The 25384-nt window shown below is 40.8% G+C and overlaps 1 protein-coding gene across 11 annotated transcripts in view; it reads right to left on the bottom strand.

Annotated features, from left to right (window-relative positions):
• nup93 (nucleoporin 93) overlaps window positions 1–25384 on the bottom strand; it is a 241711-nt gene that overhangs the window by 30573 nt on the left and 185754 nt on the right. For all 11 annotated transcript variants that reach the window (XM_063066763.1, XM_063066768.1, XM_063066771.1 and 8 more), the window contains 8 exons: window positions 23973–24047; window positions 22267–22359; window positions 16374–16513; window positions 16012–16144; window positions 11834–11991; window positions 9058–9223; window positions 6601–6694; window positions 4428–4619 (listed from right to left, as the gene is read on the bottom strand). In XM_063066763.1, the coding sequence (XP_062922833.1) occupies window positions 4428–4619; window positions 6601–6694; window positions 9058–9223; window positions 11834–11991; window positions 16012–16144; window positions 16374–16513; window positions 22267–22359; window positions 23973–24047 (1051 nt within the window). The remainder of the gene's footprint in view (window positions 1–4427; window positions 4620–6600; window positions 6695–9057; window positions 9224–11833; window positions 11992–16011; window positions 16145–16373; window positions 16514–22266; window positions 22360–23972; window positions 24048–25384) is intronic.

Here is a 25384-nt window from a genome sequence, read left to right on the forward strand (position 1 = left end):
GGCAGTACCTTCACTGGCAGGACAACAGCAGTTCCAGAAAATGTGGTATCACCTGAGAGACAAACAGCATAGAAAGGGCCCCTCTCACCTACCATGCCAAAGCCTAAAGGCAAGTAGGAATGGGCAATACACACAAAATGCTGGAGGAACTCAGCAACTCAGACAGCAATGGAGGATTGAGGTCAAGAGCCACATGGTAAAGATGGAGCTCCAATCACCTCATTATAGGAAGGATTTGGAAGCTTTAGAGTGTGTGCAAAGGAGGTGCAGCAGGATGTTGCCTTGATTAGCGAGCATGTCTTATGAGGAGAGGTTTTCTTTTTGGAGAGGTGACTTGATAAAAGTATATAAGACAATAAAACAGAGTGGACAGTCAGAGACCTTTCCCCAGGTAGAAATGGTTAATAAAAGGTGGCATAACTTTAAGGTGTGGGAGGAAAGTAGGCAGGGGGGGAGGTCAATGTCAGAGGTACTATTTTTAAATATACATAGAGTGTAAGGTGCATGGAATGTACTGCTAGGGGTGGTGGTAGAGGTAGATATAACAGGTCCATTTCAGAGACACTTAGGCACATAGATGAAAGAAAAATGGAAGGCTGTGTGGGAAGGAAGGAAGGGTTAGATTGACCTTTGAGTAGGTTAAAGGATTGGCATGTCATCGTGGGCCTAAGTGACTGTACTGTGCTACCTTCTATGTACTATGTTCATATATGGAGGAAGATAAGCAGTCGATGTTTCAGGACAAAACATCAACTATTTATTTTTCTCCATAAATGCTGCCTGATCCGCTCAGTTTCTGCAGATTTTGTGTCTGTTGCTCAACATTTCCAGTATCTGTAGAATCTCATGTTTGGGCTGGGCCATAAATGCTGGCCTTGCAAATGTCAATCATATCCCTCAATTACTGTTAATACCTCAGTACTGACAGGGAAAAATAAACACGATTATTTGGAACCAAGGTTCACATCAAAATACTCTGGGCAAAACATTAGTTATGTTACATAATCAATGTTTCAACCATACACATGCAGTGAGTTTTATATTTGTATGAAGTCTTATATGCCAGAACTGGGGATCATGACGTCGGTTGTGGTAGAGTTAAAACACAAGGTCAGCTTGCCTCCTCAAAATGTTGTACTTATGAAGGTGAAGGGTAAGATAATCAAAATGTTTGAAATGATAAAAACAATTCAATAAGATGGATGCGAAGAAATGAACGTGTCTTGAGGAATCAAGAAAAAAAGGATATTATTTTAAAATTAGGAGTAATAATTGGAAGAACTTTTACAGCAAAAAGTTTGTGAAATCTAGAGCTTGGTCCCCAACAGGCTGTGGCTATAAGATGAATTATTGATTTCAAAATGGAAAATATGCTGGCCGGTGGTGTCGTAGCATCTGCACCAGACTTCAAGGCGAGTGGTCCCGGGTTCGAATCTAGCCGGAGCCTTGCACACTGTCCATCTGTGCTGGGTGCAGCATTGAGCTGGCAAGATTGCCGCTCGTTTGTTTCACAAGGCGTGGTGAAGAACAGTAAGGTAGAAAAAGAAAGACCCTTATTGAATAAAACCATCAAAGGATATGAAGCAAAAATGTGAAATAGTGTTATTTGAAACAGTACCTATGAATCTCTTATGAAAATGAAATTACCAAATATACAACTTCAAAGCAGTTTAACAGAACTTTTCAAAGATCAGACACAATTGGATAATCCAATCACAAACAAGAGAAAATCTGTAGATGCTGGAAATCCAAGCAACACACATAAAACGCCAGAGGAACTCAGCAGGCCAGGCAGTATGTATGGAAAAAAGTGCAGTTGATGTTTCGGGCTGAGACCCTTCAGCAGGACTAAAGAAAAAATGATGAGGAGTAGATTTAAAAGGTGGGGGAGGGGAGGGAGAAACACAAGGTGATAAGTAAAACCAGGAGGGGGAGAGGTGAAGTAAAGAGCTGGGAAGTTGATTGGTGAAAGAGATACAGGGCTGGAGAAGGGTAATCTTATAGGGGAAGACAGGTCACGGAAAAAAGAAAAGGGGGGAGCACCAGAAGGAGGCGATGGGCTGGCCAGGAGATAAGGTGAGAGAATGAAAAGGGTGATGGGAAATGATGGAGGGGGGACATTACCCCACCAGCCTCCATGACAGCACATAATTCTCTAGAACTTCTGCCATCCTTCCCCACCCACCCCCCCACCACTTTCTGCTTTCTGCAGGGATCCCTCATCCACTGGACCCTCCCCACTGATCTCCCTCCTGGCACTTACCCTTGCAAGTGGAACAAGTACTAAACTTGCCCCTACACCACCTCCTTCACTACCATTCAGGGCCCTGAACAGCCCTTCCTGGTGAGATGACACTTCACCTGCAAGTCTGTTGGGGTCATATACCGTGTCTGGTGCTCCCAGTGTGGCTTCCTGTATAACGGTGAGACCCGACGTAGATTTGGAGACTGCTTCGCTGAGCACCTACGCTCCGTCCACCAGAAGCAACAGGATCTCCCAGTAGCCACCAATTTTAATTCCACTCCCTATTCCACCATGTCAATCCATGGCCTCCTCTACTGTTGCAATGAGGCCACACTCAGGATGGAGGAACAACACCTTTTATTCCATCTCAGTAGCCTCCAACCTGATGGCATGAATATTGGTTTCTCGAGCTTCCAGTAATGCTCCCCTCCACTCGACCATTCTCAATCCCCTTTTCCCTCTCTCACCTTATCTCCTTCCCTGCCCATCACCTCCCTCTCGTGCTATTCCCCCTTTTCTTTCTTCCATAGCCTTCTGTCCTCTATTACACTTCTCTTTCTCCAGCCCTGTATCCTTCACCAATCAAATTCACCCCTCCCCCTCACAGTTTCACCAATCACCTTGTTTATCTCTCCCATGCCCCACCTGATCCTCCATCTTTTTTCCTCTAGTCCGGTTGAAGGGTCTCAGCCTGAAACGTTGACTGTACTTTTTTCCAATTCATGCTGCCTGGCCAAGTTCCTCCATGACATTGGATAAATTTGCTGAAGACACAACTATTGTTGACAGAATTTCAGATGGTGACGATGAGGTGTACAGGAGCAAGATACTGTAGATCAGCTGGTTGAGTGGTACCGCAACAACCACCTCTGTAAGACGAAGAAACTGATTGTGGAGATCAGGAAAGGGAGGTCGTAGGAACACACACTAGTCCTCATTGACATATCAGCAGTGGAAAAGATTCCTGGATGTCAACATCTCTGAAAATCTATCCAGGGTTCAACACATTGATGCAATTATAAAGATAGTATGACAGCCACTACATTTCATTAGGAGTTTGAGGAGATTACGCACATCAACAAAGACTCTCATGAATTTCTACAGGCATACTGTGGACAGTATTCTAACCAGTTGCACCATCATTTGGTATGGAGGGCCACTGTACAGGATTGGAAAAAGCAGCAAAAAAAACTGTGAACTCAGCCAGCTCTGTCATGGGCATTAGCATCCCCAGCATTGAGGACACCTTCAAAAGGTAATTCCCCAAGGCAGCAGCAGCCATCATTAAGAACCCCCATCACCCAGGACATGCCCTCTTCTCATTGCTACCATCAAGGTGGTGGTACAGGAGCTTGCAGACACAGACTCAACCCTCTAGGAACGGCACCTTCCCCTCTCTTTTTACACTACTTAATTTAATTTCTTGTATGGATTTCTTATTGTAATGTAGATTTTTAAATTATTGCAATGTACTGCAGCCACAAACCAAGCTTCATGATACATGCCAGCGATATTAAACCTGATTCTGATAGGTACGGATGAGATTTACCAGGACAATGACAAGGTGATGGGCTTCCATTTTACAAAATACCCAACGAAACTGCGTTTATTTCCACAGCCAAGAAAATTAGTGGCAATTAGTGAAAGCCTTCCCCACTGACAAGACAGTGATAGCAATCAGAAGTCACATTTAATACAATTAGCAAAAAGAAAATTAGAAGAGAGATGAACTTTCCCATTACATCATGCTGTTACAGTATCTGGAACATGGTTCCTGAAATCAGCAGGAAGATATTCAGTAGCAATAATCAAAAGGGAAAAGGACAGATACCCGAAAAGAATAAAACTGAGAAATAATGGAACTGACGAAGGGTCTCGGCCTGAAACGTCGACTGCACCTCCTCCTAGAGATGCTGCCTGGCCTGCTGCATTCACCAGCAACTTTTATGTGTGTTGCTAATAATGGAACTACTTGGGAAGCCATTTCTTAATAACTAATTGAAAACAAATTTAGGAGCAAGAGCTGCAAAAATAAAAGCAGGTACTGCCAGCAGAGTACATTAAAATCTTTCCACCTGATGTTGAACTGCGATATGATTAAAGACTATAGAAATGTAACCTAAAGACTTTTTGCAAACCAGCTAAAAAGACCTCAATAAAATATTTCTACTTATATACTTACACAGTTGTGCACTTTGGGCAGATGACTTCAGAAGAAGCTTTAGCTCATAAAGAACCAATGCCACGTGCACTGCATGACAACGGAGTCGCTCCATACGGAAGAGGAAAGCAATAGCTGCTTCAAACTGGGCTGTAAGGAACAACACTTGGAAATATAGGAAAGGATGTTGATTGGCTGCAAAATGTGATTCACCTGAGGGGGAAGAAAAAAATCAGCAGGTAGAGAGTAAAGACTTGATTCATTACAACTCTGGATTATTAGTTCACAAAACATTAAATACAAAATGGTACGAGATAAAGGATGACATACTCAAAGCAAAACCCTACAGATATCTGAAATAAACATATAGAAAATGTTAGGAATCCTGAAGGAAGCATAGGTATGGGCATACACATGGAATATGTGGATCAGCCTGTTTCTGTTCTACACAGACCCACTCCCTCAGTTCACTTTCCAGTACACCAAGGACTGCACTGCTGCTGTCTCCTACACTCATTCAAAACTCAGGCTCATTACTTTTGCTGCCAATTTCCAACCTGTCTTCATCTGTACATAATTAACCTATTTCTGGATCCTGATGTCTCCATGTCAGGAGACAGATTAACTACCAACATCTATTACAAACTAAAGACAAACAATCTACTGGAAAAATCTCAGCAGGCCGGGCAGCCTGTGGTGGTAGTGGGGGAAAGAATTGTCGACATTTCAGGTTGAGGCCCTATGTCAGCCTACTAACCCCCATAGGAATAGAATATTCTTTGGTCCACTCTGCCTTTTGTAAGAACCCTATTCCATTCTCCAGTTACTCCTTCTCAGTTATATTTTCTCCAATGAGACTTTATGGATAGGTGCCTCCAAGATGCCCTCTTCCTTCCTCATTCTCAGTTTTCATTCTTGCATTCCCACCCACCTGCACCCTGACAGCAACGTTCCATATAAATACAGGCAACGTAACACTTGTCCTTCTACCTCTTCCCTTCCCATTATCCATGACTCAGTCATTTCTGAAGCAGTGATTCACTTGCATTTTTGATCCAGTGTACTGAATTCACTGCTCATAACATGATCTCCTCTACACTGGATGAACCAATGCAGACCGGGAGGCCACTTTGCAGAACACCTGCAAAGTCTGTAGGGATGATCCTCAGCTTTCCATTGCCTGCCACTTCAATTCTCATCTCACTCCCACTCAGACCTATCAAGTCTGTGTTCTCCAGTACCATCAATGAGGAACAAATCAAGTGTGAGGTACAGCCCCTCATCTTCTATCTGGGCATGCTGCAGGCTTCTAGACTTAAAACTACATTCACAACTGCAGATAACTTAACTTCTTGTCATCAGTGATACTGGCTCACTTTGGTTTCTCCCCTTTTTCTACTCTCTGGGAGTGGAGGACATGTCTACTGAGCTGCTGAGCGTGCCCTCCTGCTCTGCATTTCCTTGCTCACACATTCTTTTCTCTATGTTCTCATTCTTCACCTGCTCCAGTTCACTGACTGACCAGATAACCTGTACACTGCTTCCAACCCGAGATGTCCCTCCCCTGCAGCTTTTTAACAAGTTTTTCCCCCCATTTTCAATCCTCACAAAAGCTTTCTGACCTGATTGTATTTTTTTCTTCCCACAGACATAGTCTGACCTGAGTATTTCCAGTATTTTCTGTTTTTGTTTTAGATTTTCAACATCTGCAGTATATTCCATTTTCAAATTTTAGGAATACTCAGGTCAGGCAATACCTCTAGAGAAGGAAAAAGTTAATGGAAATTAGATAAATGGCTATTTGGCCTGAATTATGTGCAAGTTAAATAAACCATCAACAAAAATTAATTGTCTAATTATCAAAGCACTGTGCGGAAGATGACAAATTTTCTGTACAGATTTTCTAGAATAAAGGGCTTATACAGATGTTTATAAAAATGTCTTTTGACATAAAAGTACAAGTGAACTCCTTGTACTCACCATCTACACAATCAATGATATAGATCTTAAAGTGCTGGTTTATAACTGGTGGAACCCAACCAAGAGTTACACTTTCTTTTACTGTGCCATTTATTAATGGGCATCCATTAAATTCAAAGACATGCACCTGAATTGAGCCAAAGTGGAGTACCAAACAGAACTGAAACTGAATAAATGCACAACTCATGACTGTTGAGTCCTGGCAGAAGCTTACCATACTCTTCCAACAGCTGACTCTGCAGTTGAGGAAGGGTTTGCTTATCCTGAGGTGAACTGTTGCCATCATCTTCAAAGCACACTTGATTCAGCTAGACATAACAAGAAGGCACTTAGATCAACATACGGTTTTAGTATAAAAGGCCATTCCATACACTATACAACATTAGATTAGGTTAATGTCCTACATATGACAGTCTAATAACATGCATTAATGCTAAACTCTCGAGGAAATCCCTATCTATGGTCTGAAATACAATAGCATGCAAAAGTTTGGGCACTGGTCAAAATTTCTGTTACTGTGAATAGCAAAGTGAGTAAAAGATGAACTGATTTCCAAAAGGCATAAAGTTAAAGATGACACATTTCTTTAATATTTTAAGCAAGAAAACTTTTTTATTTCCATCTTTTACAGTTTCAAAATAACAAAAAAGGAAAAGGCCCTGAAGCAAAAGTTTGGGCACCCTGCATGGTCAGTACTTAGTAACACCTCCTTTGGCAAGTATCACAGCTTGTAAATGCTTTCTGTAGCCAGCTAAGAGTCTTTCAATTCTTGTTTAGGGGATTTTCGCCCATTCTTCCTTGCAAAAGTCTTCTCCTTCTGTGAGATTATTGGGCTGTCTTGCATGCACTGCTCTTTCGAGGTCTATCCACAGATTTTCGATGATGTTTAGGTCAGGGGACTGTGAGGGCCATGGCAAAACCTTCAGCCTGCACCTCTTGACATAATCCATTGTGGATTTTGAGGTGTGTTCAGGATCATTATCCTGTTGTAGAAGCCATCCTCTGTTCATCTTCGACTTTTTTTTTTACAGACGGTGTGATGTTTGCTTCCAGAATTTGCTGGTATTTAATTGAATACATTCTTCCCTTTACCAGTGAAATGTTCCCCGTGCCACTGGCTGAAAAACAAGCCCAAAGCATGATCGATCCACCCCCGTGCTTAACAGTTGGAGAGGTGTTCTTTTCATGAAATTCTGCACCCTTTTTTCTCCAAACCTATGTTTGCCCATTGCGGCCAAAAAGTTCTATTCAAAAGGTTCAAAAGGAGCATCTAAACAAGTGTGATGCATTTTGAAACAAGTCCTGTGGACTGATGAAGTTAAAATAGAACTTTTTGGCCGCAATGAGTATGTTTGGAGAAAAAAGGGAGCAGAATTTCATGAAAAGAACACCTCTCCAACTGTTAAGCACGGGTGTGGATCGATCATACTTTGGACTTCTGATGCAGCCAGTGGCATGAGGAACATTTACTGGTAGAGGGAAGAATGAATTCAATTAACCACCAGTAAATTCTGGAAGCAAACATCACACTATGTTTAAAAAAAAGCCGAAGATGAAAAGAGGATGGCTTCTACAACAGGATAATGATCCTGAACACAACATAAAATCCACAATGGACTATCTCAAGAGGTGCAGGCTGAAGGTTTTGCCATGGCCCTCACAGTCCCCTGACCTAAACATCATTGAAAATCTGTGGATAGACCTCGAAAGAGCAGTGCATGCAAGACAGCCCAAGAATCTCACAGAAGGAGAAGACTTTTGCAAGGAAGAATGGGCGAAAATCCCCTAAACAAGAATTGAAAGACTCTTAGCTGGCTACAGAAAGCATTTACAAGCTGTGATACTTGCCAAAGGAGGTGTTACTAAGTACTGACCATGCAGGGTGCCCAAACTTTTGCTTCAGGGCCTTTTCCTTTTTTGTTATTTTGAAACTGTAAAAGATGGAAATAAAAAAGTTTTCTTGCTTAAAATATTAAAGAAATGTGTCATCTTTAACTTTGTGCCTTTTGGAAATCAGTTCATCTTTTACTCGCTTAGCTATTCACAGTAACAGAAATTTTGATCGGGGTGCCCAAACTTTTACATGCCACTGTATATATTTCACTCTTGAAGTCTCTGAATTACCCAGTTTCTGCTCGTGAATCTAAGCCCAGATCCTTGTGGCCAGCATAGGAACAGCCTTCACCATCTGTCTATGCTGGAACTAAGTTATGTTATTATCTGGAATTTTAAAAAATGTTTTTACTAAAGGCAATGTCTTTTAAAGATTCTTTAAATTTTGTTAGGTTTTCCTTCTTACGATAACTATAAGACATTTTGTCCCTCATATCTCTTCTGCCACTTCAAAATCAAAAATAATTCTTTTTAAAAAGTTTATGGAGACAAGACAGCAGTGGATGGACAAGCAACAAGACTAAAATGTGTGCAGTAGAAATTAGTATCTGAATTCCTATTGACTTGCTGTTAGTTGTTCACTACTGCTTCTTCAAATGTGTTGCTATAAAAGTGGTAACAGTACATAATCAAAGATATTTAACTGTGCAGTTAATAAAAGGATCATGATCTAAACCATTGAGAGTGAGGTAAACACTCATGTGGAAAACAATGAGATTTTCACACTGCCAGCCTTTTAGACATGCAAGGTGGGGAAATTTTAAATGAACACACATACTTTTAACCAGAGATAGTCATCTGTTTTATCCGCAATTTCACTATGATTATCAGTAACATCACATCGACCAATGAGGCAGTAAACCACTCTCTTATAAGGATCTGTGCTATTCCGCAATGCGCGACGGTAATGTAGACGCAGTTTGTTCTCTGCAGTAGGAGGTAATCTAGAGAAAAGACAAAATGCAGAGTAATTATTGGTGAGAATGTAAAAATAAAGCATACTGAAGTTTCGGCCTCCACATAAGAACATAAGAAATAGGAGCAGGAGTAGGCCTTCCGCCCATTGAGCCTGCCCCACCATTCAATAAGATCATGCCTGATCTGTCTGTAAACTCAGCTCCATCTACCTGCCTTTCCCCCCATAACCCTTAACTCCCTTACTATGTAAAAATCTATCTAACTGTATCTTAAATATATTTAGTGAAGAAGCCTCAACTGCTTCCCTGGGCAGAGAATTCCACAGATTCACCACTCTCTGGGAAAAACAGTTTCTCCTCATCTCCGTCCTAAATCTTCTCCCCTGAATCTTGAGGCAATGTCCCCTAGTTCTAGTCTCACCTACCAATGGAAACAACTTTTCTACTTCTATCTTACCTATCCCTTTCAAAATTTTGTATGTTTCTATAAGATCCCCTCTCATTCTTCTGAATTCCAGACAGTATAGTCCCAGGCGACTCAAATGCTCCTCATAAGTTAACCCCTTCATCTCTGGAATCAACCTGGTGAACCTCCTCTGCACTGCTTCCAAAGCCAGTATATCCTTCTTCAAAAATGGAGACCAGAACTGCACACAGTACTCCAGGTGCAACCTCACCAGTACCCTGTAGAGTTGCAGTATGACCTCCCTGCTCTTGAATTCAATCCCACCATTTCCTTAACACCCAATATCAATTTCCCCTTCTAACTTCCAAGGGACCTACATTGACTTTAGCCACCCTCTTCCGCTTTATATATCTATAAAAACTTTCGCTGTTTTTATATTTTGTGCTAATTTACTTTTATACTCTATCTTCCTTTTCCTTATTTCTTGTTTAGTTGTTCTCTGTTGCTTTTTAAAGTTTTCCCAATCCTCCAGTCTCCCACTACTCTTTGAGACTTTGTACACAAGCTTTTAATTTGACACCATCTTTTATTTCCTTAGTTATCCAAGGCTGTCTCTCCCCACACTTACTGTCCTTACTTTTGAGTGGAATATACTTTTGTTGAGCACTGTGAAAAATCTCTTTCAAAGTATTCCACTGTTCCTCAACTGTCCTACCAAATAGCCTGTGCTCCCAATCCACATAAGCCAACTTTTCCATCATCCTGTTGTAGCCTCCCTTGTTCAAGTATAATACACTAGTTTTAGATCTAACTATTTCATCCTCCATCTGAATGCGAAATTCAATCATACGATGATCACTCTTTTCAAGAGGATCCCTGACTACAAGATCGTTAATCTTACCTGTCTCATTGCACAGGACTAGATCTAAGATAGCATTTTCCCTTGTAGGTTCACTAACATGCTGCTCAAGAAAGCCATCACGGATGCATTCTATGAAGTCCTCCTCAAGACTTCCTTGACCAACCTGCTTCGCCCAATCTATGTGGAAGTTAAAATCCCCCATGACAACTGCCATTCTGCTCTTACAGGCCTCAGTTATTTCTTGTTTAATCGCCTCTGCCACTGCAATATTTTTATTGGGTGGCCTATAGACAACTCCCACCAGTCATTTTTTTCGCTTTTCTATTCTTAATCTCTACCCAGATGGACTCAACATTCAACTCAGAACAGTACAGCACAGGAACAGGCCTTCGGGCTAAACATCTGCAAAAAGCACGATGCTGAATTAAACTAATTTGTTTCTACCTGTGCTTATTTAACAGCCTCTTAAATGCTGCTACTGTATCTTCCCCAGAAGCCTTTGCCAGTCACCTACAACAGTATCAAAAAACTTGCCCACATATCTCCTTCAAACCTCCCTCCCCCCCCACCTCTAACGGTGGTGTTTGAAAAGAGGATGCTGTCTAAGTTGCATGCCATCTTGGACAATGTCTCCCATCCACTACGTAATGTACTGGGTGGGCACAGGAGTACATTCAGCCAGAGACTCATTCCACCAAGATGCAACACTGAGCGTCATAGGAAGTCATTCCTGCCTGCGGCCATCAAACTTTACAACTCCTCCCTTGGAGGGTCAGACACCCTGAGCCGATAGGCTGGTCTTGGACTTATTTCCTGGCATAATATACATATTACTATTTAATTATTTATGGTTTTATATTGCTATATTTATACTCTATTCTTGGTTAGGGCAACTGTAACAAAAATCAATTTCCCTCGGGATCAATAAAATATGACTATGACTAAATACACACCATTCTAACTGAACTCCACTCTACTTTCTTGTCATTGATTGCAAATAAGAAAAACATACCCCTCCAAAGTAACCAAGGTTCATTTAGGATTATTCTAATACATATCTACAGCTTCATGAGAATTATTTATTTAAATTATTTTTAAGGTTCAACTTATCAATTTCCCCCTATTTAGAACAAAATTCTCCTCTAGCAACCTTTCACTCTGAAAAATGGAGATCTGCAGTTTTTCAGGACTTTATCACATCCACATCAATCAACGGAATGCTTTAATTTGGGGGGATAAATGTAATTTAAAAGTTACATACTTAAATCATACTCCAGGTGAGGGGTCTTCCTTCTCACTCCTCAATATTCAAGACTCAAATCATAACCCAACAACTTTTCAAGAATTTCAAATTTAATATAACATTTACCTTCTATCATCACCTTGAACATACTCAATGAACCAATTGTGAAATTCCCCCAACTGATGTTGAGCACGGTTTACCACTTGCATTGCTGCCATTAAATCTCCACACCGCAAACAATAGTAGATGAGAGCCCAGACAGGCTGGCCTTCAATTTCACCGTCCTGGAACAATCAAAGAGAATTTTAAAAAAACACATGAAACTTTATTCTTTGCAATCCTTATTCATTTTAGTACATACAATGGTTATTAAGCCATTCATGGCAATGTCCTTCCTCAATATACAAGGAATAATCTGCAGTTTTGGCTAATTTACCCCAATTAAAAATTGGTCAGCAAAATATCCCCATCACAAATTAACGTGGTATCTTGTAATACAGTTTGAAATGTAGTTTGACAGCTCTTGCACCAAGATACCACTGGAACACAAAATCACAATCTTCAAATAAATGTGAACAAAAAGTGCCATCTGAAAATGTCTGCACCATTGTAATGCAATTAGAATTTATTTTCTAAAAAGTTAGAAATTTGAAATGCCTAAGACTTAGACTACACCGTTCAAAACTGAAATTCCCTGAAAACTTGAATGGAACCATCAAAGCAAAGCTATTTGTGCTGCAAAAGGTGTCTGCATGCCTTCATCCAATGCATGTATTAAAATGTGAAATAATTAGATAATACACTTGCTACCCATTAACATGGCTCTGCTCACTATGCAGAAGAGTACTTAAAACTAGACATAGAATATATGCTGTCATGAGTTGACTCCATCTTTCATTAAAATTATGCATTTGGTTCCTTCTAAAGATCAGCTATTTTGATTTGAGTGTATTTCCTATAGTTATGCCAATTCAAAGGGCATAAGGTACTCATTAACTTAACCTGAACAGAAAAGTTATTACTTCAAAAGATGACTCTCTTCAAGGAGCCCACTAAAATAAGTTACATTAATACTGTAAACACTTCTGACCACAAACAGAAAGAATGATTTGAAGGCATCAATTTTAATATATGAAAGGTCCAGGCGTTGCAGATTTCTCCATACAAAACCATTTTAACTTCTATTCAAATTATCTCCTTCTATGCTCTGAACTATGCTAAGATTTCTCAGATTTCAGAATTACAGTAACTGCCCAATGTAATTTTTAGCTAAATTATTTGTCTTGCTAATGTATGATTTCTACAAAAAAATGATTAATGCAAAAATGATATTACAGGTAGACAAGGTGGTGAAGCAGGCTTATGACACACATGCCTTCATCAGACAGAGTTGTGATGCCATGTTACAACAGTACCACACACGTTAAGACAGCACCTGGAAATCTGTGCTGTTCTAATATCCATTCTATAGGAAGTATGCGATGAAGCTACAAATTGCAGAAAAACTTCACAAGGATGTTGCAAGTCTGCATTATAAAGAGAGGCTGGATAGGCTGAGATTGTTTTCTCCAGAAAGAAGGTGGCCAAAAGTTGACTTTATAGGTTTATAACATCATAGGGTCATTGATTGTATCCTAAGGGAGAGAAGTATACAACCAGAGACCATATATTAAGTCAAAATGTGGTTGAAAAGTTGAGGAGCCGAAGAAATTACAGATGGGGAGCAGTGAGAGATGGTTTCACTGAACTCCCGTCGAAGAGAAGATTTAAACTTCTTCAGTGTTGTGACGAAGGGTCTCGGCATGAAACGTCAACTGTACCTCTTCCTAGAGATGCTGCCTGGCCTGCTGCGTCCACCAGCAACTTTTATGTGTGTTGCATATATTTAAGGTGAGAGGGGAAGGTTTAAAGAGGGCCTGAAAGGTAGGCTTTCTCACACATATGGATGTGGGAACATGCAGTGAGCTGCCAGAGGAAGAGATAGGGGCAAGTAGAACTGGGTACATCCTACCCATGTATCTTTCCGTTTTTTTTCTATATTAGACTAACCAAACAGCAAGCTATCTGTATTCAAGGTGGCACTGATGAACCACAGCAAAGTTCTGTGGGCTGCTTAAAAAACTAAATATACCCCTTTTGAATTACTCTCAGTGCAATCTGCGGCATTTAATTCCCCCTTAAGCAATGTACTTTTTAAACCAACTTAATGAACTACAAATTCCACAGTCTTCTGAAGGACTCAGCGGACTTAACTCTCAAGCAAGCAGGTACGGCATCTCTAAGTGGATAAAGGCTCACTGTCATGGCCAGAAACGAGGCAGGAGAGAAGAGAATCTAAAGACAGAGCAATAAGAATCCTCTACCCAGTGTCTTGTTAGCAAATGAGCTAACAAGCTTACTTGAGAACAAGAATGAGGACCTGCAGGCAATGTTGCTGTATTGAGGGGAAAAGAACAATTGTGTTCTGTGCTTTACTGAGATAATACTTATTCCCAGCATGCCAGATTCAGCAATCAAACCCAAAGGCTTCTCGATACACCAGATGGACTGAACTTCTGTTTAGGAAAAACTAAAAGGTGGGGTGTGTGTTTTATAACATGCTGTGATTCTCCAATGCGACGGTTTAGTCGTACTCATATTCCCTCCTGATCTGGAACACATAATGGTCAACTGCCAACCATACTACTTAACAAAGAATTTCTCCTCTGTGATCCATCAGTGGAATAATCAGACACTTGAGATACTGCATGCTACTGTCTACTGTGGCAGAAATAATCCCTCCCAACACATTTCAAATCATATTCAGGGACATTAACCGAGCCTGTTTGAAGAAATCATTGCCCAATTAATATCAGCACACCCTATATCACGAGAGGTCCCAACACACTAGACCACTTCTATACAACGATAAGTAATGCCTACCGTTCCATGCCCAGACCACATTTTGGAAAATCATTTGGCTGTCCTTCTCCCACCTGCATATAGGTGGAGGCAAAAAAGCAAGAATCCAGAAATAAAGACAATGAAGAAGTGGTCACAGAAGACAGAGGAGCGACTATGAGATTGCTTCGAGTCGGTGGCCTGGACTGTGTTCAATGACTCATCCGTGGATCTTAATGAAAACACCATGTATGGTCATAGACGAGTGTTTTCCCACAAAATTGCTGTCTTCCCCAACCAGAAGCCCTGGATGAACCCAGATATCCAGACTGGAGGCATTCAGGTCTGGCGACCCAAAGAGGTCCAGGTAACACTCGGAAAGCCATCTCATGGGCGAAATTCTGGACTAAACTTGAATCAATGAAGGATGCTCGAAAGCTGTGGCAGGGCTTGAATTACAAAGTGAAATCAAGCTTCCAGATGAGCTCAATGGCTTCTATGCTCGAGTTTACTTTCACAGCATGGAGAAACCTTCACGAACTCCCACAGCTTCCAATGACCTTGTGATTTCAGTCTCTGAGGTGGACGTGAGAACATCCTTTAGGAGGGTGAACCCATGGAAAGCATCCAACCGAGATGGGGTACCAAGCCAAGTACTAAAGATGTGCTGATCAACTGGCTGGAGTGTTCAATATCTTTAACCTCTCGCTTTGGCAGTCTGAGCTTACACTTGCTTCAAGCAGGCCTCAATCATATCGATGCCCAAGAAAAACATGGTAACCTGCCTCAATGACTATTGTACAGTAGTGCCTACATCCACAGTGAAGTGTTTTGAGAGATGGGTAATGAAACACAACTCCTGCCTGAGAAGCGACTTAGTGCCGCTCCAATTTGCCTACTGGCACAACTCCACAGCAAAGGTCATCTCAATGGCTCTTCTCTCAACTCTGGAACAATTGGACAGCAATGATCCATAATTCAGGATTCTCTTTATGACTACAGCTTGGCATTCAGTACTATCATCCCCTCAAAAATAATCAATAAACCTCAAGACCTTGGCCTCAATATCTCCTTGTGCAATTGGATTCTCAATTTCCTCACTCCTCATGTTCTCGATATCTGTTGCTTATTTATTCTTTCCCCTTTATGTATTTGCACAGTTTGTGTCTTCTGCATATTTCTTTCATTGATTTCAATATGGTTCTTGGATACACTAAGAATACCCACAAGAAAATGAATCTCAGGATTGTATACAGTGACATATTATGTACTTGGGTAACAAGTTTACTTTGAACCATGAGCAGCATGAAAGTGGGAGACTTGGTAGATTTTGGAAAAATTAGTGAACTTTAGAAGCTGAGTTTCTTTTCCCTTAATATTGAACAAAAGGTAAAGATACATTCCAATATGTTAAGTGCTCATACCTGAAGTCCTTGCAAAGGTCCTGGCAATTTAATATTAAGAAAGCTACGGACCAGTTGATAAGTCCCAGGAACACCACCAAGTTGAGCCTGCTGTAGGTTTCCATAGACTGTCGCCATTACATAATTCTTGTAGCTTTGAATGAAAACATGAAACAGGAAAATAGGTTACACAATGAATTGTACAGGAACAAGTTTCATCTCTTACATATAATCTTAAGATAACAATAATTAAACCCTGTTTTCTGTTTAAATAACCATCAGCTACGATGATTCCAAGGGCCATCAAAATTTTTTCAGACTTGAATGTACAGTTCTTAACAAATCAATAGGATGCCAGGTATTTTTGCAAGGTCACCTCTCACCTCTGCTCCAGAAAACACAGGGCTTGTTTAACAAATGCCATCTGCATCTCCAAACTGGTACGGCTCTTCAGTGTCTCTGAGGCAAGTACCAGTGGAACGTCAGTCATCTGCTTCACCATTGCCCACAATTCAGAGACATTCTACAAGAAATTAAACAAGTAAACTGCTTTCATTTATATAACAAATAATGGCCTTGAGGAATATGGATTCTTGGAAATTCATGGTTACTTCTCTTGCTGAAAACCTTTCTTCAAAGCAGCAGTTCCCAGCACTGAATTCACAGACCACAAAAGAACATTTTTCTTACAATTACAGATCTCTGCAACATTGTACCATTATGATCACAATTGAATTAATGAGCAAACATAAGTGTCTCTTTCTCATAGCCCTAATTCAAAAAAATAATTTTTGATTACTTTTTGCTCCTTTTCACCCCATTGGACATTTTTCAGCTAAAGGGGAGAATAGAAACCATCTTCTATGAATAGCATAGAGGGGAGGGGAGAATTATTACTGCCATTTGAAACATTTAAACAAAATGAAACAACGCAGATGACACACTGACCTTCATTTGGAGACACAGTGGATTTCAGTAATTTAGGCCATCGGTTAATCTGCACAACTCTTAAAGAATTAAAAACTAATTTAGAAAATAACTGGATTCCCTTCCTTTATTTGGGACACCACATCGCTTAATCGGTACAAGAGACTTCTGTCGAACAATTTCTAACTACTGCCTATAGTGTCCACTTGGTGAAAAATAAGCAGTAAGACTATTCGGAGCTGTTTTGCTCACTGGAATTTCAACCATTCAGACATGCAGATGCCAGAAATGGCTGGGAGTGGAAATGAAAGGAGTACACTACTTCAACAAGTTAGAAACTACGAAGAATTTAAAAGTATCAACAATCATGAATGATTGAAAATGAAGATTTGGAGGATGAAATTATTGAAAACATTGTATGAAGGCATTCCATTATCTGCACTAGATATCCGCACTAATTTTCTTCATTTACAGCAGGGGTTCCCAGCTGTGTTTATGCCATGGACCAACATCATTAAAGGGGTCCATGGTCCCAAGGTTGGGAATTCATGATTTATAGTCAGGCTTTGAGGAAAGAGAAGCAGAATAAAGGGTGTAAATAGAAAATAGAAAATAGATGCAGGAGTAGGCCATTCGGCCCTTCGAGCCTGCACTGCCATTCAGTATGATCATGGCTGATCATCCAACTCAGAAGCCTGTACCAGCCTTCCCCCCATACCCCTTGATCCCTTTAGCCACAAGGGCCATATCTAACTCCCTCTTAAATATAGCCAATGAGCTGGCCTCAACTGTTTCCTGTGGCATAGAATTCCACAGATTCACCACTCTCTCTGTGAAGAAGTTTTTCCTCATCTCAGTCCTAAAAGGCTTCCCCTTTATCCTCAAACTGTGACCTCTCATTCTGGACTTCCCCAACATCGGGAACAATCTTCCTGCATCTAGCCTGTCTAATCCCTTTAGGATTTTATACATTTCAATAAGATCCCCCCTCAATCTTCTAAATTCCAACGAGTATAAGCCTAGTTGACCCAGTCTTTCATCATATGAAAGTCCTGCCATCCCATCCCTTACTGTAAAGACAGTAAGGGAGAAGGGCTGAAATGTGTGTACCTCAATGCAAGAAGCATCAGGAACAAAGGTGATGAACTGAGAGCTTGGATAAATACATGGAATTATGATGTAGTGGCCATTAGAGACTTGGCTGGCACCAAGTCAGGAATGGATTCTCAATATTCCTGGATTTCAGTGCTTTAAAAGGGATAGAGAGGGCGGAAAAAGGGAAGGAGGGATGGCATTACTGGACAAGGATACTATTACAGCTACAGAAAGGGTGGGTAATGTAGCAGGATCCTCTTTTGAGTCAGTATGGGTGGAATTCAGGAACAGGAAGGGAGCAGTTAACTCTATTGGGGGTATTCTATAGGCCCCCTGGCAGCAGCAGAGATACAGAGGAGCAGATTGGGAGGCAGATTTTGGAAAGGTGCAAAAATAACAGGGTTGTTATCATGGGTGGCTTTAACTTCCCTAATATTGATTGGCACCTGATTAGCTCCAAGGGTTTAGATGGGGCAGAGTTTGTTAAGTGTGTCCAGGACGGATTCCTGTCACAGTATGTGGACAGGCCGACTAGGGAGAATGCCATACTAGATCTAGTACTAGGGTAATGAACCATGTCAGGTCACAGATCTCTCAGTGGGTGAGCATCTGGGGGACAGTGACCACCGCTCCCTGGCCTTTAGCATTATCATGGAAAAGGATAGAATCAGAGAGGACAGAAAAATTTTTAATTGGGGAAGGGCAAATTATGAAGCTATAAGGCTAGAACTTGCGGTTGTGAATTGGGATGATGTTTTTGCAGGGAAATGTATTATGGACATGTGGTCGATGTTTAGAGAACTCTTGCAGAATGTTAAGGATAAATTTGTCCTGGTGAGGAAGATAAAGAATGGTAGGGTGAAGGAACCATGGGTGACAAGTGAGGTGGAAAATCTAGTCAGGTGTAAGAAGGCAGCATACATGAGGATTAGGAAGCAAGGATCAGATGGGTCTATTGAGGAATATAGGGAAGCAAGGAGCTTAAGAAGGGGCTGAGAAGAGCAAGAAGGGGGCATGAGAAGGCCTTGGCGAGTAGGGTAAAGGAAAACCCCAAGGCATTCTTCAATTATGTGAAGAAAAAAAGGATGACAGGAGTGAAGGTAGGACCGATCAGAGATAAAGGTGGGAAGATGTGCCTGGAGGATGTGGAAGTGAGCGAGGTCCTCAATGAATACTTCTCTTCGGTATTCACCAATGAGAGGGAACTTGATGATGGTGAGGACAATATGAATTAGGTTGATGTTCTGGGGCATGTTGATATAAAGGGAGAGGAGGTGTTGGAGTTGTTAAAATACATTAGACGGATAAGTCCCCGGGGCCTGAAGGAATATTGCCCAGGCTGCTCCATGAGGCGAGGGAAGAGATTGCTGAGCCTCTGGCTAGAATCTTTTATGTCCTCGTTGTCCACAGGAATGGTACTGGAGGATTGGAGGGAGGCGAATGTTGTCCTCTTGTAAAAAAAAAGGTAGTAGGGATAGTCCGGGTAATTATAGACCAGTGAGCCTTACGTCTGTGGTGGGAAAGCTGTTGGAAAAGATTCTTAGTGATAGGATCTCTGGGCATTTAGAGAATCATGGTCTGATCAGGGACAGTCAGCATGGCTTTGTGAGGGGCAGATCGTGTTTAACAAGCCTGATAAGAGTTCTTTGAGGAGGTGACCAGGCATATAGATGAGGGTAGTGCAGTGGATGTGATCTATATGGATTTTAGTAAGGCATTTGACAAGGATCCACACAGTAGGCTTATTCAGAAAGTCAGAAGGCGTGGGATCCAGGGAAGTGTGGCCAGGTGGATTCAGAATTGGCTTGCCTGCAGAAAGCAGAGGGTCGTGGTGGAGGGAGTACATTCAGATTGGAGGATTGTGACTAGTGGTATCCTACAAGGATCTATTCTGGGACCTCTACTTCTCTTGGTTTTTATTAATGACCTGGATGTGGGGGTAGAAGGGTAGGTTGGCAAGTTTGCAGACGACACAAAGGCTGGTGGTGTTGTAGATAGTATAGAGGATTGTCAAAGATTGCAGAGACGTTGATAGGATGCAGAAGTGGGCTGATTCAACCCAGAGAAGTGTGAGGTGGTACACTTCGGAAGGACAAACTCCAAGGCAGAGTACAAAGTAAATGGCAGGATACTTGGTAGTGTGGAGGAGCAGAGGGAGCTGGGCGTACATGTCCACCAATCTCTGAAAGTTGCCTCACAGGTGGATAGGGTAGTTAAGAAAGCTTATGGGGTGTTAGCTTTCATAAGTCAAGGGATAGAGTTTAAGAGTCGCAATGTAATGATGCAGCTCTATAAAACTCTGGTTAGGCCACACTTGGAGTACTGTGTCCAGTTCTGGTCACCTCACCATAGGAAGGATGTGGAAGCATTGGAAAGGGTACAGAGGAGATTTACCAGGATGCTGCCTGGTTTAGAGAGTATGCATTATGATCAGAGATTAAGGGAGCTAGGGCTTTACTCTTTGGAGAGGAGGAGGATGAGAGGAGACATGATAGAGGTGTACAAGATAATAATAGGAATAGATAGAGTGGATAGCCAGCGCCTCTTCCCCAGGGTACCACTGCTCAATACAAGAGGACATGGCTTTAAGGTAAGGGGTGGGAAGTTCAAGGGGGATATTAGAGCAAGGTTTTTTACTCAGAAAGTGGTTGGTGCGTGGAATGCACTGCCTGAGTCAGTGGTGGAGGCAGATACACTAGAGAAGTTTAAGAGACTACTAGACAGGTATATGGAGGAGTTTAAGGTGGGGGTTTCTATGTGAGGCAGGGTTTGAGGGTCGGCACAACATTATGGGCCGAAGGGCCTGTACTGTGCCGTATTATTCTATGTTCTATGTACATTGATAACTATTAAGGAACAAATTTAGTTTTATAGTACTATAGGATTTTCATAGCAGTCATAGAGTTCATTCTCGCGTACGGATGCGAGACGTGGACACTCACCAAGACGATGCGAAAGTCTCTAGATGGTTGCTATACACAAATGCTCCGGATGGCTCTTGATGTGAGTTGGCAACAGCACATGACGAACGTAGAGCTCTGTAACAACCTACCAATGCTCTCCACTAAAATCGAGGCGAGAAGACTGCAACTAGCGAGGCACTGTCTACGCCACCCCGAGCTACCTGCCAGCCTAGTCATCATATGGGAGCCCAAGCACGGGAGGACGAACCCTGGGCGTCCTCCCAAGACTATGGTCAACACGCTCCTGGAAGACAGCTAACATAGATGAACTGAACAGACTGATGAGGGAGGGGGAGAGGTGGAGAGTCCGTCATCGTGCTTGACACCGGCCCCCTAGGCCTGAGTCGACGTAGTAGTAGTAGCAGTACTATAGTGGTATTGAGGGTACAGCCAGTGGTGTAGTGGCATCAGAAATGGACTTCGAGGCAGATGATCCTGAGTTCGAACCTGGCCGGGTCCCAATCTGGGCAGCAGCAGTATCTGCGCAGAAGGCAGGCCTGGCAATCTATTTCCGTAGCTTGCCACAAAAACCTCAACGATAACTACACTATCCAGTGGGTCGCCATGAGTCGACAATGAATTGATGGTAGTCAACACAACAGTGGTATTGATGGTATTCTAATTTGTTCTGAATTTCATTTAAATACGTCATTTGTTCCTCAACTTGTCTTTTTTCAATATTTCCATAAAACTTTGGCTAATTGGAACAGCCACTTAATTGGGCCAAAATGTACCTGTCCCGATGCATTTGAGTTAACTGGAATCCACTGTATTTCCAATAATAAACAAAATATAAAATAACATTACCAGATCAGAATACAAAGACATAGCTTAAGCTGAACTCAATCTGTAATCCAAAGAAAAACCTGTTAATGATTCTCAAATAACAGAAATTCTGCAGATACTGGAAATTCAATGATTCTCAAATGTAATGAGATAATCAATGAATGAATTATTCTCACATTTAAAGCTCAGTGTTTAAGTTCTCAGGTGGATGCAGGAGAGGGATGCCTGCCACAAAGGTGAAGCTGAACACCATATAAATAAATTCATATTAAATGCAAAGGCAGTGTTAGTAAAATAAATATTTCCATAGTTTTATAAGGATATTTTTGTATTAAAAACATTGATTTTTTATTAAAATCTACATAAGGATTGTACACCATAAAATGGCATTTATAAAATTATTACTATTAGTGCTAAAGTGAAAAAAATTTGGGTTGATTATGTAGTACAAAAGAAAACAACCATTTCTGTGTTGAATGGAATAACAAATTCCATGTCCGTGTACCTTGTCATCCAAAGATTCAGCTACAGAACTGCAAAGATCTCCTAGATTTGGTTGAAGATGCTGATTCACAACCTTTTCATTATATATGTAAATCTGCAATTGAGAGATTTTAAAAAAATCAACCTTCAGAGTTTAGGTTGAAAGATTTTGCATGAATTTACCTAAAAAATTACTTACTTGCAGTGTGTAACAGAATGAAGAAATGTAGACCAATAATATGGGCAGGCTGATATTTATTTGCAGTAGCAATAGATAATAGATTTACAGTGGCATGCAAAAGTTTGGGCACCCCTGGTCAAAATTTCTGTTACTGTGAATAGCTAAGCGAGTAAAAGATGACCTGATTTCCAAAAGGCATAAAGTTAAAGATGACACATTTCTTTAATATTTTAAGCAAGATTACTTTTTTAATTTCCATCTTCTACAGTTTCAAAATAACAAAAAAGGAAAAGGGCCCGAACCAAAAGTTTGGGCATGCTGCATGGTCAGTACTTAGTAACACGAACACAAGGAAATCTGCAGATGCTGGAAATTCAAGCAACACACACAAAATGCTGGTGGAACACAGCAGGCCAGGCAGCATCCATAGGAAGAAGCACAGTCGACGTTTCAGGCCAGGATCCTTCGTCAGTCCTCTTCTACTCGCTTAATTATTCACAGTAACAGAAATTTTACTAGGGGTGCCCAAACTTTTGCATGCCACTGTATCATGATGGAAACAAAGTAACTGGATGAATACACCATTCCTGTTATACTTGCTACGTTTGAATATGAGCGTGAATTACACCTGCCCACAATGTATGTAATTATGAATGTATTTTACTTCATTGCCCATTTCCTTTTCATTTAGATTTTTGCAGAGTCGTACACCAGGTCAATTTCTCATTAAAGGGCACTTATGTCAAAGACTTTTCATGTCTTGTCAAGGTACCTATGACAAGAAACCATTTCCAAACATTTCTGAGGTTGATAATATAAGGTAGCTAAAGATGGCTAAATGAACTGCAATCATGTCTTCCAGCAAAATGATGGGTTTAGTGAGAAGAATCATACAAAAACCAACTTCACAGAAGATTATTTTTCTTTTATAGTTTTCTTATGTTTTTAAAAATTAAACATTCAAAATTGCTTAAAATAGGAATATAAGAGCTGACAGTAACAACTTTATATAATTCTTTGTTAAAATATTAGAAGTGGATCTATATAGATCAATGAAATCATACCAGGTTTAACTTATGGTGATCAGTTGGCAGCAACTTTACATCAAGAAAAAATCTCAGGCTTTTATAAATAGTGCTTATATTAACATTGCAAATAGTTTTACAACAATCTCCAAGTACAAAAAAATTTCAATTTAAAAAAATCCTCCAAAGCTTATCAAAAACACATCCAATCTCAAAAAAGCCAAAACCATCAAATTTGAGCAGCGCGGTAGTGTTTAGCATAACATTATTATAGTACCAGTGACACAGGTGCATTTCCCACCACTACCTGTAAGGAGTTTGTCCCTTCTCCCCATTACTGCGTAGGTTTCCGCCAGGTGCTCTGGTTTCCTCTCATATTCCAAAAACAGACAGGTTAGTCAGTAAGTTGATCACATGGGTGTAACTATGGGGTGTATGCTCATTAGGCTGGAAGGGCTCATTACTCTGTTGTATCTTTAATTAAAATAAATAGTAACATAACTTCAGATAGCCCTTACACACCTGTCGAGCATAAGCCACTTCAATGTTGTCCATTGCACTGCGTCCTGGTGGTCCCATCGCACTAACAAAACTCGGCTGCATTTTTTTTAAAAGAAAGAAAGAGCATACAACAAACATTCATAAGAAAAATATTTTACATTATGTGTAAATCTCTGCCAAATCATAAGCATTTACCAATTTAAATCAAAGGTTACATGAGGAAATGAATCCCATTCCATCCACTTAACGGTTTAATTATTATTTTACTTTAGTTAAACACACTACATTATTGGAAATGCATGCTGCCTGTGCAAAAACATTGAGTAGTAATAATGGGAAACTTAATATCCTAACAGACTGTGAAGGGGAAACTTCTGAAGTGTGCTTCAGGAAACCTTGTCTACCAATATACTCCCAAATCATAAAGGAAACACAATGGTGGGCTCAGTTCAGTTGAATGAGGCTGATTAAATGGAAAATTTGTCACAAGGATCTTTAGGGACACTCAAGATTGAGAATAGTATGGAAATGGATGTGCACTATTCTTAGATATATTAAAAAACTGGGGAGATAGCAAATTTCAATTGGATGAAAAGAAATATTGTTGCGATTAATTAATTTGATGATTAATTAATATTGTTTTGCCTGTCAATGAGTAGCAATTAAAGAACAATGTTATGTTCATTCTCCATAACAGCAGTGAGTACATAGAGTATTGCATTTAGTTCTGATAAACCCACCATAGGAAGGATGTTGAGGCTTTGGAGAGGCTGCAGAAGAGGTTTATCAGGATGTTGCCTGGATTAGAGGGCACATGCCATAATGAGAGGACAGGCAGACTTCGGTTGTTTTTTCTGGAACAGCGAGGGTTGAAGAGAGAAACCGGGGAATTATAGACCGATAAGCCTGACATCGGTGGTGGGGAAAATGCTAGAGTCAGTTATCAAAGATGCGATGACAGCACATTTGGAAAGCGGTGAAATTATCGGACAAATTCAGCATGGATTTGTGAAAGGAAAATCATGTCTGACGAATCTCATAGAAATTTTTGAGGATGTAACTAGTAGAGTGGATAGGGGAGAACCAGTGGATGTGGTATATTTGGATTTTCAAAAGGCTTTTGACAAGGTCCCACACAGGAGATTGGTGTGCAAACTTGAAGCACACAGTATTGGGGGTATGGTATTGATGTGGATAGAGAATTGGTTGGCGACAGGAAGCAAAGAGTGGGAATAAACGGGACCTTTTCAGAATGGCAGGCAGTGACTAGTGGGGTACCGCAAGGCTCAGTGCTGGGACCCCAGTTGTTTACAATATATATTAATGACTTAGATGAGAATTAAATGCAGCATCTCCAAGTTTGCGGATGACACGAAGCTGGGCGGCAGTGTTAGCTGTGAGGAGGATGCTAAGAGGATGCAGGGTGACTTGGA

This window comes from Mobula hypostoma, chromosome 14 (genome assembly GCF_963921235.1).
Source record: "Mobula hypostoma chromosome 14, sMobHyp1.1, whole genome shotgun sequence".
Lineage (NCBI taxonomy): Eukaryota > Metazoa > Chordata > Chondrichthyes > Myliobatiformes > Myliobatidae > Mobula > Mobula hypostoma.